This window comes from Hemicordylus capensis, chromosome 6 (genome assembly GCF_027244095.1).
Source record: "Hemicordylus capensis ecotype Gifberg chromosome 6, rHemCap1.1.pri, whole genome shotgun sequence".
NCBI lineage: Eukaryota > Metazoa > Chordata > Lepidosauria > Squamata > Cordylidae > Hemicordylus > Hemicordylus capensis.
Genome location: NC_069662.1, coordinates 11,091,568 through 11,107,340, shown reverse-complemented (window position 1 = coordinate 11,107,340; position 15,773 = coordinate 11,091,568). Strand labels below are relative to the sequence as shown.

Sequence of the window (15,773 nt, the reverse complement as noted above, 5' to 3'; positions counted from 1 at the left end):
TCCCAGTGGTAATTGGTGCCCTAGGTGCAATTCCAAAACAACTTGATGAGCACCTCAACACCACAGGGGCCGCAGAAATCACCACCAGCCAATTACAAAAAGCAGCATTACTGGGAACAGTCTATATTCTGTGACGATATCTATAATAATAACAGCAGCAACATTGATAAGAAAATTCAGCCATCCCAGGTCCTTGGGAAGAACTCGATGTCTGGATAAAACAAACCAGTCAATAACACCTGTCTGACTGTGTAAACAATAATAATAATTAATAATATTAATATAATAGTAACAACTCTAAATATTCTGAGAGATTAAGCCCTGACTTTCAGGGGGGGAAATGCTTGAAAGACCCCTGATATGGATGAAAATCTGAAGTACATGTTTTATATTAGTTCTTTTTAATGTGTTGTGCCATCATGAAGTCCTTCTGGATGAAGCAAATTATAGAGATGTGAGTTTTGGGTGGTATGAAAATTTGTTAAATAAATAAATTAAATAATAAATAAATGTAAATAGATCATGGATATATGGGTGGGATTCTACTCTCTCAGTTGGAAAGGTTGCCACAGTTTCTGCCACCCTCACAGTGGGAAAGGTTGCCAACTTCTGCCTACACAAGGGTCCTGGAATTTTATCAGCTGCATCCGCAGCAAAGGTTTGAGCACAGCTTTCCCTGTTTGCGTTACTCAGGCCTTGAGGCAACACGGAAGTTGTCCCTAGAATGACCCAACCTTAAAACCCCTCACTTGAGTGTGACACATCCATTCACCTCTCAGACAGTTTCACAGCACCCCCTGGTGTTGTGTTGCGGCTGTGCCAACTAATTCCTGACTCAGAGTTGATGCATTTCCTGTTGGAGCATTAAGAAAGCAGAAAGTTGTCCTTTCCAAACAGGGACTTGCCCTGACCCAAGGGAATTCTCCATGACAAAGAAATCTGTCTGACACCGAGGAGAGTAATCCTGACTTTAAACTGCAGGAGAACCCAAGGGTCAAAGTACATGGAATTTGCAGTTAGACTCTCCCAATGCTTGCATTTTTACCTTAAGGCATTTGAGTCAGGGGTGGAGCAAGGAATTGTGGATTGTGAAGCGAGGTGCCCAATGCTAATTTGCTCCATGATCCCAACAGAGGCCAGCCCCCTTTCAAATCTGACCACTGGCAGCTTTGAAAGTGGTACAGGGGCTGGGAGGAGGGAAGGCTGCCAGAAGCCCCCTCTTCCCTCCTCGTGCTTCTTACAAACTTTGCAAAGAGTGTGAGGAGAGGCACTCTGTGCAAATCAGATTGGTCATAAGAATATAAGAACAGCCCTGCTGGATCAGGCCCAAGGCCTATCTAGGCCAGCATCCTCTTTCACACAGGGGCCCACCAGATGCCTCTGAGAAGCCCAGAGGAAAGTGATGAGGTCATGCCCTCTCTCTTGCTATTGTTCCCCTGCAATTGGTATTTAGAGGTATCTTGCCTCTGAGATTGGAGGTGGCCTATAGTCACCAGACTAGTAGCCATTAATAGACCTGTCCTGAAGAGCTGCTCTGATGGCAGCAGTGGAGGGGTGGGTGGGCATCTTGCGGCAATAATCCGCCACCTGAGGAAACTGTCTAACCATGCCTCCTGAAAGGGTCGCCCCCTGAGGAAAAACAAAACAAAACCCCAGGAATAGCTTCAGTCGGAATTGGTAACCCAAGACAAGGTGCAGCATCTTGTTTCACCAAGTGACTAGTCAGATGACTCCAGGTGGCCCTCCGACTAGTAGCCATTGATAGACCTCTCCTCCATGAAGTTATCCAAGCCCCTCTTAAAGCCATTCAGTTTGTTGGCTGTCGACACATCTCGTGGCAGAGAATTCCACAAGTTGATTATGCATTGTGTGTGAATATGTTTTGTGTGAAAAAATACTTCCATTTGCTGGTCCTAAATTTCCTGGCAATCAGTTTCATGGGATGACCCCTGGTTCTAGTGTTATGCGAGAGGGAGAAGAATTGAGGGAGAAGAACAGATTCTGAGCTTTGCATTGGCCCTTTTAAAACAGCAACGAGAAGAAATAATGTGAAGGAAGAGGGTGCAGAAACAAATGGGCACCTCATAGAAAATGGCTGGTTTATTGTAAACAGCAATAACAAAAAGCCGATCACAAATAACCACGGACTATTAGCACGTCTTCACACAGACCTTCAGCCAGAACTGCAGCAATTCAGCAACCCTCTTCTAATCTGTGCATGGCAAGGAAGTTGTGCATGATGCATAGATGGACGGTCTGTGTGTCTGAATGGATCTTGCTACAGTCAGAAAGCAAGAACAGATGCATTGCTCCTCTTTCCTGAAATGGGCATTTGTTTATGCTTGTGCTGCAGGGAGATAACGAAGGAATGCCATTGTTTAGATTTTGGCTCAGGGGATCTGCAGATGCATTTCCTAAGGGGCATGCCTATATTCCATTTTAGCTTATCAACCAGTAGATAAGAACAACTCCACATTTCACGAATGACGTAGAATGATTCCTTTTTGACATCCATAAAAAAAGGTAAAAATCGACAAATAAAGACAATATAAATTACACTGGTGTTTGAAAAATACCAGTTAAACCAGTTTTCAGCTAGTTTTTCATTTAATTGTTTGTACACTTGGGTTTCCTTGTACTACAAAATGAACAGAATCTAATTATTTTATGTATTTATTTATTTTATTTATCAAATTTATACCCTGCCCAAACTTACGTCTCTGGGAGGCCAACAACAAAAAAAACACATATAAATGTTAAAACAATACAATAATTTAAAACCCATAAAATTAAACAAACAGTATTTAAAAAAACCAAAACAAAACCTGAGAAAGCTTGGGTAAAAAAATGGGTTTTCAAATGTTTTTTTTAAATTGCCAGAAATGGGGAGGATCATAATTCAGCAGGGATTGCATTCCAGCATCTCAGTTACCAAATGGCTTCCCCCCAAGGACTCTAGGAATTGTGTTTTTTCTGAAAAATAATTTTATTGGAGACACCCTTCGGGCACTTCCGTAATACTCTTGTTCACAGGGTGCCCAGGGGAAATTGTAAAAGCTATAAACATGATCCCCACCGGTGTGGGGAGGGTGATGGGGAGGAAGGCAAAGTTCCATCAACCTTCCCCCCAATGATTTGTGTGTGTCCTCGTGGGTGGGTGTTGTGTGCCCACATGATCTACACTGCTCTGCACTCCAATGAGTGTGGTGCACTGGGGGATCCTCGCAAGAGTCAGACCCTCTAGGTCTCCAACTCTGTGTATAATCAGGTGCATACATCCCACATATCTGGGATAAAGGGTAGGTAAATACCTGGGTAGGGTTCGCTAATCTGGGTAGGGATGCTTGTGTGTGGAGCCTTGTAGTCTATGGGGAGAGTTCATATGACCACCAGCCAGTCTGGAAGAGGGGATACAGGGGCGTATCTAGGGTGGGGCAGGCAGGGCACGTGCCCCGGGCGCCACTTGAAGGGGGTGCCATTTAATTTTTTTTTAAAAATGGCTGCAGAAAACAAAATGGCCACCGTGCATGCTCAAATGGCCTCTGTGAGGCCCTAGGCCATTCCAGGCCTCTCAGAGGCCATTTGAGCATGCACAGTGGCCATTTTGTTATCAGCAGCCATTTAAAAATATATATTTTTAAAAAAAACAGCCACCGCACATGCTCAAATGGTCCCTGCGAGGCCCTAGATGCCAGTGGGGGGAGGGGGAACCTTTGCAGACCCCTCCACACACATGGCTTTGGGAAGCCACCTGAAGGGTCTACAGGTTTATATACAGTATATATATATGTCACTGTACACATATTTAGTTTGGCACTAAGTACAGAGGATCAGGGCTTGTGAATATTGAGCTGAAGCTTATGAGCTAGGATTGTATTCATTTGCTCTTACTTTGCTTCTTGTGATAAGTGAGTTAAATGTGATGTCTTAATAATATGGCTATTAATGGTGAGTTTGACTTTGAATCAGTGTGAAATACTTAGTATTAAGGCCCACTGGGAGTTTCTTGCTCTCTTTCTCTCATTTTAATTGTCTATCTGAAATACTAGAATATATTCCAAGCAGAGACACAATTCACTCTGCATATCCTTTAATTATTTTCAGATAATTATTTATTATCTGGGAAAAGCCAAATTCTCAATTTATTTTTAAAACTTATGTAATAGTGATGCTACAATGCATAGTAGAGAATTAGGCAGGCACTTCTGTTAAGTTTTCAAAGTACACCTCCACATAGTATTTGCGTATTTCATGAGCCCCAGCATACTGAAATTTGTAGTTTCCCAGCATTTTTTGGTCTGGCTACGTCCACTGCTAAATAGTTTTTTAAATATTAAAAGATTAACAAGCTTGACTTGTATTTTTGAGCTGATATTATGGTAAAGTTATATGAAAGATGGGTGTCAGATGTTTGGACAGGGGGTGCAATTTCAGTGCTTGCCCTCGCTATTTTCCCTAGATACGCCTCTGAGGGGATAACAACAACAAATATTGGGATATGTCAGGATGTGATGTTGTGACATCTGAACCCACCCAGGGTTAGCCAGTCTGGAAGAAGGGGTACTGTTAGGGATACATCAGGACATAAGAGTGTTCAATCTGGGTGGGACATCTGCAGGTCAGGCTCCTGCACTCTCTGTCCAACATTCTCCTGAGATTCTCTGTCTAATTTTCAGATCTTGGTTACAGAAGTCAGAAGAATGTTGGGTGGGGAATCTCGGAAACTAGACTTGGCTGAGTTCAGACATCAAACCTGCCAGGACCGCATAGTATCATGTCCCAACATACCCCCAACATTTTCTCCACTTCAGCTCAGCCAGTGGTTGTATGAACCTGCCCAGTATCTAAAGTACCAGGGTTCTCTACCTGTAATGTTTGTACGTAATGTACTTAATGAGGAAACAGATACTTTCTACATGCTCAAAGGCATTCTTCCCGCTTTTGTTATTTCTAGTCACAGGTTTGAATCCTGTAGCCAGGCCACAAAATCAGAGTTTTGAACTGGGTTTGGTGCACTGTTAATCTGTCTGGCAAAAAGGACCCAAACGAGCCCTGAAAGCAATTCAGCATTGTAGTGTAGACCCCTTTGCAGTGCATTTGTAAAGTCTTTTTTGTGCCGAAACATTAATGGTAACTCAGTTTAGGAATGACCATTTGTGGAGTGGAAAGGTTGCTGAATAATGCCATCACCCTGCCTGTCCTCTGTGCCCTGATCAACCCCATTGCAATCTTCTTGTGGCTGTTGTCCCATGTTCACAGAAGCTCCAGCCACCACCACCAAATCTCGTGCCAAGTTCCTGTGGGACTGAGACCTCCTGCCAAGCCCATCAGATGCCCCTTCAAAGAACTGGGCAATGAAGTTGGCTCCAGAGGTCTTGATGAGGTTCCCAGCGGCAAAGACATAGAGCACAGGGTTGATGCTACTGCTCAGAAATGCCAGGGCTGTGGCTCCTGCCCGGCCCATCTTCCAGGCAAAGTTCAGTCGCTCGGCTGTCTCCCCTGATGCCAGATTTGAAGCCACCTGGAGCATATTGACAATGTGGTAGGGCACCCAGAGGACGGCAAAGCTGATCACAATGGTAGCGATGAGCTTCTCAGTCCGAGCCCCTTGCCTCCTCCGCACCCCCCTGAGGCGGATCAAGATGGTGGAATAACACCCAACGATGACAGTGAACGGTATCACAAAAGCCACCACCGTTTCCAAGGTGAAGTGGAAGATGGCCAGGCTGGGCTTGACATGGCAGGGTTCACAAATTGAATGCTCTTGCGAGTCTTTGACCACCTGGCGGAAGAGCAAGGCTGGGATGGAAAGCAAAATGGCCGCCAACCAAATCCCTGTCAGGATCTTGATGACCAAATGCTTCTTGCGAATGGCTTGTGAGAAATAGGGCTGGCTGACCGCTAGGCACCGGTCCACGCTCATGAGGGTGATGATGAAGATGCTGGTGAACATGTTGATGCAGCACAGGTAGTACACCCCTTTGCAGACAGGCAGACCCAAGTACCAGTCCTTGAAAATGAGGAAGGTGATGAAGAAGGGAGTGAGGAGCAGCACCACCGCATCTGCCACTGCCAAATTTAAGACCAGAAGGCAGGTGACTGAGCGGCGACTTGGCTTCATTTTCCATAGGATGCTCCAGATGACAAAGAGGTTACCAGGAAGACCAATGAGGGCGGCCAAGAGCAGAAGGACGATCCCAGTCACAATGGAGGTCGGGTTGGTCAGGAGGGTGCTGTTTCCTGAGGTGCGTGTGCAATTATTCACAACACTCGACAGGGGGGCCAGGGACTCCCTATCAGGAAGGAGGAAGAGGAGAATCTTGAGATGAGAGATGCCTCAACCTCCCCTTTATTCTCCCCTCTGCTACTGCTACTACGAATATCAACAGTATAGCTCGCTTTTCAACAGAGGTGCTCAAAGAGGTTTACATAGGAAAATTTGTTATTGTTATTATTATTGTTGTTGTTATCATCATCATCATATAAGATGGTTCCCTGTCCCATCTCTTTTCTATGACTGGAATGAGATAGGATGAACTCTGCTAATGCGAATAATTCTTCTTATTCATCTTCTTCTACTAGGGGTGTGCACTAGGGGTGTGAACAAACCTACTAGGGGTGTGCACTATGGGTACCTACTAAGGGTGTGCACAAGACCTGATTGCCTGATTCAGTTTGAGTACAATTCGAGGGAGTTCTTTTTTTTCTTTTTTCTTTTTTTGAATATATATTTTTAAACTTCTAACAATCTGGCTCATGACCTGGCCATGCAGAGACCCACTGAGCATACACAGCAGCCTCCAAAATGGCTGGCGCAATGGAGAGCAGGCCCGGAACAGGCCAAAGACCACCCAAACCGGGTGATTTGGACATACATTGAGGCCGGGGGGAGGTACTTCTGGAGACTACCTCCTCATGGCCCAAACTAAGCCCCTGGATTGGGTGTGAGTCAGTAAAATTTCATTTTAAAATGTTTTAAATTTAAAAAAAATCACAGCAACCCTCGAACAACTGGGGTGGTGCTGGTGGTTCAGCCCGATAGCTAACCAAATTGGCCGGAGGCAGGGTTTGGCTTGATTTCAAGCCATTAAACCAAACTGGCTTGCTGTCGAACCTGTTCAACATTGAACCTGTTCAGACATCCCTATCATCCCTATCTTCTTCTTCGTCATCGTCATCTTCTTCTTCTTCTACTATTACTACTTCTACTACTACTACTACTACTACTACTACTACTACTACTTATATACTGCTTTCAGTACAAGGGTTCTCCAAGAGGTTACACAGAAAAGGAATAAGAAGATGGTTGGAATGTTTTCCCAGCCTCCCTTTACTCTTCTTTTTGTGTATTTTCTCCTGAGCTGTCTGTATTTTTCTAGTTCAAGCTCCTGGAGACTGGGACCTATTTCTTGTTGTAAATGCTAAGTTTATTTATAAATATGTCCAATGATGGTACATTCTTCTTTTTCTTAGTAGTTGTAGTAGAACTACTATTACCACTAGTAGTAATAGTAATAGAATAGTAATAGTAGTAATAGATTCTGATCATGCACTAGTACTGCATGATCAGAATGCAAGCTGTTTTACATGAAGAAGTCAGCAACCTGCCCTAAAGACCTTACATTCTGAAACGTTGACATAGGTGAAGCAACAGAAGGAAATGTTAGCTAGGTAATTGCCAGTAAATCTCATGGGCAAGGTAGGAGAGTTATGCGGGAAGGAATAAGAGAGGGTCGCTTGCATTTCATCACCTCCTACCCATTCCCCCATGGTTCATCCTCTTCCTTCGCAACTGCTTTCTAGTGAAAGCATTCCCAGATTTGTGTCCTGAAACTCTGGCTACAGTTCCCCCAGCCAGAATGGCCATCAACCATTGTTGCAGAGGATGGTGTGAGTTGGACATAGGAACAGAAGAACATTTATTTTATTTATTATATTTTATATAAAATATTTATATCCCACCCCTTCAGTGCACTACGGCTCACGGCAGCTCATAACATCAACAATAAAAATTAAAAATTAACAAAACAGATACACTGTAAAGTAAAAGTTTAATAATGGTTAACAAGTTTATAAGACCAGGTTAACACCACATTTCAAATTATATGTTTTTAAAGTTTCAAATTAGAAGTTATTAAGAAAAAGCTAAAAACTGAGAACTAAAAAACTAAAACCCCTACCAGATATAAGCAGCAGATAAAACATTTAAAAGCCTCTTTTAAAAGATGTTTTTAATCGTTAATATTTTGATCTAGCTTCACCCTATGGAATTTTGGCTATCCTGAAGACCTAAGAGCAAAGCAACTAGGGCTCACCTTAAAGACCAACAGGCCAAAATCCTTAAGGTAAACATTCAGCCTCTATCCTCAAGAAATCCCATCATTTAATAATAGCTAACCTCGAAACTCATTGCTCTCAGCTAGAAACTTCCCCAGGTAACCATTAACCCAGATTTACCTAGCTTTTACTATACAGAATATTTTTAACCCTATAAAACAGCCAGCCAAAAAACCCCAAATGGTTGCCCCTCTGCTTTTTCATCATTGTACCCCAGCTTCTTCCCAGAGAACCTAGATTCCTCCTCTTGCACGTCAGACAGGTTTTACCTAGAGCCCTTCTCCTCCCTTGCTCCTGGGAATTTTCCTTTCCTGTCCCCAATTCCTCCTTCTCTTCCCTATGAATGTGTTCCAGTGCAGATGCTTGCATCAGGCTAGAATAGAAGGTTTTATTAGATCTAAAAGGCTCTCTCGGGGAACCAGAGCCCAGGATGAAACCAAAGGAAACAGCCTCTAGCTGAATCCATCAGCCATCCAGGGACATCCATAGGGTGTCCCCACTAAACTCTCCTCTCTCCTTTTCCCCAAACCCTCCCAGAGTGGGGTCCACTCCTAGAAGTTCCCAGTCTTCCTGCAGGTTCTTTCTACCAGTTTCTCTCTCTCTTGTCCCCCAAACTATCTGGGGTCCCCACCTGCAGTACTCTCCCCCTTCGAAATATAAGTGAATCACCACTTTAAACCGTGCCCCTTTTCTGCATCTTCTCAAACTCTCCAATATTGGCTGGCACCCTGACTAAATTTACTCAAGAAAGTCCTATTTAAATTTGGTAGCCCTTTAGAGGAACTCCTGCACTATTCAGTAATTTGATCAGGATGTCAGCCTGTGTCGATTACCAGGGCCTGTATTTTAAGAAGGATGTTGATAAACTGGAGCAGGACTTGAATATTTTGTAAATTATAAATGTATTATTTTACATGTTAAGCTGGTCTGAGGACCATAATAAACTTACTACTACTACTACTACTACTACTACTACTACTACTACTACTACTACTACTGGAGCAGGTGCAGAGGCAGGGCAACCACAACAATGAGGGGTATGGAAAACCAAGTCCTCCGAGGAATAGTTAAAGGAGCTGGGTATGCTTAGCCTGGATAAGAGACGCCCAAGGGGTGATAGGACAGCCATCTTCAGATATTTCAGATCACATAGAAGGAGGAGTGGAGTTGTACCCTGTTGCTCCTGAGGGCAGGACTAGAACTAAGGGGTTGAACTGGCAAGAAAGCAGATTTAGGCTAGACATGAGGATGGGGATGAGGCCATAGCTCAGTAGTAGAGCATCTGCTTTGCATGCACAAGGTCCCAGGTTCAATCCCTGACTCCCTCAGCTATAGCTGCAAAAGACGCCTGCCTGAAATCCTGGAGAGCTGCTTCTAGTCAGACTAGACCATGTTGACCAAGATGGAACCATGGTCTGACTGACTATAAAGACAGCTTCCTATGCTCCTATGAGGAAGAATTTCCTAAAAGTAAGAGCTGTTTGGCAGTGAAACAGTCTGCCTTATGCAGTGGTGAGCTCGCCTTTGCTGAATGGTTTCAGGCAGAGCCTGGACAGCCATCTAGCAAAGATGCTGTTGGAGTGTCCTACACTGAGCTGGGGGTTGGACTAGAAGTCCTCCAACATCCCTTCTAATCTAACTTTCTATGCTTCTATGCGTCTATGTACGTAGCCCCACCTATAGATTTGTATCAGAATGTTACGATAGTGAGGATTTTATTTTCAATAAAACCCTAGCCCTTTCTAACAAACCCTAGAACTTTTCTGTCTGTCTATGAAATAGGGATGTGCCAAATGTTCCGAGCTCTGAACGTTCTAACTAGAAACAGGTCAATGCAAGCGTTCCATTCTGAAACACAATGCCCTTCAAATGGAGGGCTCATTCCGTCGGAACAGCCAGTTCAACTGGTTGTTCTGACGGAACCTTCGGGGTATTCCTGTGGAACGCAAATGCCCAGAACGTTCTGCTGGAACAACCAGTTGTGCTGGTTGTTCCGACGGAATGAGCCCTTCATTTGAAGGGTATTCAGTTTCGGAAAGGAACACTCGCAATGGCCCATTTCAAGTGAGAATGATCCCAGCTTGGAACGTTCTGCACGTATCCTAATATGAAATGTAGATTACAATACATTGTGATTGCAAATGTTTTTTTCAAGTCAGGGACAGTTAGGAAGACAAATGAAAAATTGAATTATTTGCGTGTTAAAAGCACTGAGGAGAGTGAGAGAGCGAAAGAGCGAGCGAGGAACTTATACCTATATTTTCAGAGATTCCTGGGGGCCCTCCCATTTAATTCTGCCAATACCCCTTTTTTCTCCCAGCCCTTAGCCTTGCTTCTAGTCTTTCCCCAGACCTGGGCTGTTCCTATCACCCTTTAGTCTCACACGGCTGCTCTATGGCCACCAGATCTTCCAGCTGAGCTCATGACCCTTCATCCCCATCAAAGGCAAAATAACTTACATGGGAGAACTGTTTTGGTGCAGCCCAGGGCAAGCTTCTCTTGGTCTTGCTAGCTCTGTCCCTTCATTTCCTTCCTTGGGAAACAAATGATCTCCCTCCTTTGGAGTGCCTGGGCTGTTGATAATGCCACCACTGCTTTGCACGTCCAAACTGGAATCTGGAATGAGGTTGAGTCATGGAGTGGCAGGGAGTGGCAGGTGGGGTGTTTGCAGCCCCCCCCCACACCCCTCGGCTGCTCCGCTCAGCCTCCAAGTTGAGACTCGCTGGGGGAGGAAGCCACACCCAGATCTCTCTCTGTGTATATGTGTTCTCTCTCTTCTTGCCTTTGGACATAGCTGTCACCCTAACCCTTCTTGTCTCAGTCTTTCATTCACACAAAGCAGCAGCAGCATTGCTTAAAAGGGAAGAGGCTAGACCACAAGGCCGTGGATGCTGAGGACTGATACGAGAATCCATCAAACCTCAAGGGACAAAAAGAAACCCACATACTATCTTCCAAGGAAGAAAACTCTCGTCATCACACTGAACAACAAGGCACATTGCTGGGTTTTACAGGGCAGAATGACAGTCAAAAATGGCCTCGGAATGGGTGGTCACTTGATGTAGAATATGTATTAATTTATTTTATAGAAAATCTCTGGGCAGTTTACAAATTAAAACACAACAATTGAAACCCTAAATCATATACAACCAATTAAAATAACCACAAATAAAACTCTAAAACATTATAAATGAAAAGCTTGATAAAATAGGTACATTTCCCAGAGTTGTTTAAAAATAGTGAGGAATGAGGAGGTTTGATGAAGTTATCTTCACTCTTTTAAACTATGCCTCCCCACTTTTCTCTGTCTTATCTATATAGTTATTTCTCTATTTTATTTTATTTATTTATTACATTTTATATCCCATTCTTCCTCCAAGGAGCCCAGAGTGGTGTACTACATGCTTAAGTTTCTCCTCACAACAACCCTGCGAAGTAGGTTAGGCTGAGAGAGAGGTGTCTGGCCCAGAGTCACCCAGCAAGTCTCATGGCTGAATGGGGATTGGAACTCGGGTCTCCCCGGTCCTAGTCCAGCACTTTAACCACTACACCATGCTGGCCATGTGTGGATGAATGGGGATGAGTCGCGGAAATCTCGCAAGAGCTGCCGAGCTCTTGCAAGCACATTGGGCGCATGCGCGACAGAAGGCGGTTGTCCGGCTGCAGAGAGGCAGGGGGAGAATAACATGCCACTTGGCGGCTGGCCGGCCATAGAGAGCCTGGGATCGACGCTTGGCCGCCTGGCCGATCTGGGAGAGGGAGAGCACCTGCAGGAGCCGCTGGGTCATGACAGGGACTGAGGAGGAAGTGGCTGTCAGCAGGCTGAGGGAAAGAGGCTGCAGGTGGGCCGAGGGAAAGTGGCTGCTGCCAGGCCGAGAAGAAGTGGCTGAGGGGACACTTGGGGAGGGAGTGGCGGCCAGAAAGCCAGGCACGCCGATGTGTGTGTGTGTGGGGGGGGACAGCGGTGGTGGCTGGGCCAGCCGGAGCCGCAGATGCTCGGAGAGAGAGAGAGAGAGAGAGAGAGAGAGAGAGAGAGTTAGTTGTGGGGGGGGGGAGAGTGAGAGAGAGAATTGGGGGGGCAGCATAAGCGAGAAATTGGGGGGGGAGAGTGAGCGAGAGTTGTGGGGGAGAGCAAGAGAGAGAGTTTTTTTGCAGGGGAGAGAGTGAACAAGAGAATTGTGGGGGTAGAGAGTGAGTGAGAGAGTTGTGGGGGAAGCCCACATGGCCCCATTTGTGGGGGGAAAAAACTGGCCAGCACCGCGCTCACAGTGCAGCCAGAGCAGTACTCCTTGCCTTTAAAAGGCTGGGAGAGCCACTCCCGGCTACACTGCGAATGTGGTGCTTGCCAGTCGGCTCGCAAATGGGGCCGCGTGGCCCCATCTGCAAGCTAAACAATGCCCCCTGCATCTGACATCAGATGTTGGTGCAGGATGTGGGGCTAGGGGGGCCGTGGCGGTGGGCTGGACCCAGGCCGGCGGCGGCTTCCTACTGCCACTGACTAAGGGGTTGTCAGGACACGACCCTAAGCCAAAAGAACTTGGTGGTGGCAGCAAAAGCTTGATACAGGGAAGAAGAGATAAGAACATCATTCTCAGTAAAACTGGTCCACAGAGTTAGAAGGTTTAATAGCTTTCTCGTTCAGGGAACAGACCCCTTCTCATTAGCAGTGTCTCAGAGTGGTAAGCAGGGTATGGCTCCCCACAGTCCTTCAAGCTCAATGTCTGCCAACGCTAACTGGCAGCAGCTCTGTTTCAAATAGGATATTTTCCCAACCATACGTGGCAGGCTTAAAACTGGCCCTCTGGCAGTGGCCAAGGAGGTGCTTCTGGGTAGCTCACAAATAGGACATGATGATGATGATGGACTGCTCCAGAATATGGAGGTTCTGGTGATCAAATTCTCCAGCATGAACCTTTGTTTAAGGGGGCCAATCCATTTGGAATCTGCTCTCTAAGGTTTCAGGCAAGGATTTTTCTCAGCCCTGCCTGGAGATGCCAGGGATAGAACCTGGGGGTTTTCTGCTCACAGTTTTTGTGCTCTACCACTGAGCTATGTCCTCGTCTTTTTGCTTGCTGCTATGACCTTGGCCCTACCACTGGTGGTTACTTGCTCAGAAGAGAGGTATTGGAGTTCAAGATGACCTGGAAACCTCTCCCTTTACTTTGGAGCCAATGCCTCTCTTGCCAAAGACTTGCTTTTAGCCTCTGCAGGCTCAGCATCTATGTTCAAAGTCACTTTTGAATATGTGAAGTCAAAAGATAATAATCAGAGTGACTCATCTAATGGCTGGATGTGTGCACTCCTTCCATTCATCCTCAAATCACATCCCCACACCTAGTAAACTCACAAAGCCTCCATGGCTCCTAAGAATTGTACAGCAACGAGCCTCCCATTTCCCCCCAAGTCAAGAATTGCCTTGCTTGGTCAGACCAAGGGTCCATCTACTGTTACATCCCCACTCTCTTTCCCAATAGTGGTCATCTAGATCAGGGATTCACCAGCGTATCCTGTCTGCAAGCTTCCCAGAGGCATCTAGATCAGGGATTCTCAAAGTTGGGCCCCCAGATGTTACTGGACTTCAATTCCCATAATCCCCAGCCTCAGTGGCCTTTTGCTGGGGATTATGGGAGTTGAAGTCCAGTAACATCTGGGGGCCCAACGTTGAGAACCCCTGATCTAGATGCCTCTGGGAAGCTTGCAGGCAGGATATGCTGGTGATGGCCACCCCGTGTGGTTTGTTGCCAGCTCCTGCTAGTCAGTGGTATACTGTCCCTGGACATGGGGACTCCATTTTGCTCTCATGGTTCCTAGCCATTGGTAGAATTCTCCAGCCTGAATCTTAGTTTAAGCCTGATTGGAATATGATGTCCCTGCAAAAAACAGGATTAAGACTGACAGTCTCCTGTCATTTTTGTTATGCAATATGTGTCAATGAAATCAAGCCCATGATGTTGAGGCCAGACTGGGACAGGGAAGCTTTTCTGCTTTATCATTGTAAGAGTCACTGCTGAGATGCTGCAGGGTTTCACTGCTGGTGTCTGTTTCAGTCTCATAACAGGAGATAAAAGGACTCATACCTCTGTATGTCAGTCACAGATTCTCAGCATCGGACATCAGATAGGTACATAAAATCCATCAACTCCACCCTCCGTCTTGCAAGACTGGTCCATTCCTCTACCAACCTCTACCTCTTCCATGCAGATGAGAGTTCATGTCAGGTAAACAAAATGAAGCCCCTCCTCCCTGAGAGCTTTGTTTTTCTCAATAGAAATGGATATCCTGGCTCCATCCTGTGGTTCTCCAGAAATCAAGCCATCAGCTCACTGCAGAGTGCCGGGCCATTGAAGGAGACTGCTACACATCTGACGTAATGCTTAAGCCCCACCCATGGAGGTGACAATATTGTCCAGTTACTTCCACAGCAGAGAGGAATCTGTTGATAGTACTTGTCTGCCTCTCAGTCAGGGATGTTGCTCGGTACTCAAAAGATCTGGGACCTGGACCCACATCCCCGCTTTTGATAATTAAACTCAACCATGAATAATTATGTCTGACTCCTCCCCAAATGGAACCTGGAGGAGACAAGTACTGCGTTGAGGGCTAAAGCATCTTTCTGTCCCCAGCAGTATTCCCTGGAATAGGGATTCCCAAATGTTGTTGACTGCAAGTCCCACCCTCCCCAACTTCAAGGATCTTTGGCTGGGGATTATGGGAGTTGTAGTCAACAGCATCTGGGAATCCCTGTTACAGAGAACACAGGCTCCCACCCAGTATCTTTTAGGGAGAAGGAGACAGAGACAAGAAGCTATTGTTGCTGATGAGACACTATTGTCCCAAATAAGAAGGAGGTGATTGATGAGATTTAGGGTTCTTCTGAGCTCTTCACCGGGGAACCCAAGCTCCATAGGGCACCCCCTAATGACACCCCTGCTCTCAGATGATATGAAGGTTATGAGGACTACCTCAATGTATTAGCAAAGGTAACCCATCTAAGCAACTAGCATCCTAAACTAATGTGGGAGATAGAATATGAACTGGGATTGCGGGGAAAGCCCCACTTCCAAGGGAGGGAACGAAAGTTTGGATGCAGTTAAGGGAGAGAGTGGGAAAGAAGCGAGACTGTTTAAATTGTTTAATAGGCTAGGCATCGACTGTGAGTTGTTATTACTGTGTGATACAGGATCATGAGACAATTTAGCATCCAGTTTTTCAATAATTATATACACAAGGTTGTATTTTTACAAGAACTGACTTGGCTTTCATGTGTTGGTAATAAACATCTACCAAATCTCCTTTGGGTGTGGAAGTTTAAGCTGAGGGAGAATTGAAACCTTGGGCAGCTCAGATATTTACCCCCTGGTTGATCAGATTCTCATGAGCAACTCCCCTCCCCCATTTACTGGAAAATCTAGTCGCAGAGCTGCACACATGGAGCG

The 15,773-nt window shown here is 45.5% G+C and overlaps 1 protein-coding gene across 1 annotated transcript; it reads right to left on the bottom strand.

Moving 5' to 3' along the window:
• Positions 1 to 5,140: 5,140 nt before the first annotated feature.
• On the bottom strand, positions 5,141 to 12,125 carry LOC128330824 (leukotriene B4 receptor 2-like). The gene is made up of 2 exons (XM_053264190.1): positions 12,028 to 12,125; positions 5,141 to 6,293 (listed from the first exon to the last, which is right to left on the bottom strand). Exons 1-2 carry the CDS (start codon positions 12,123 to 12,125, stop codon positions 5,141 to 5,143), a joined length of 1,251 nt encoding a protein of 416 aa, XP_053120165.1.
• Positions 12,126 to 15,773: the final 3,648 nt, after the last annotated feature.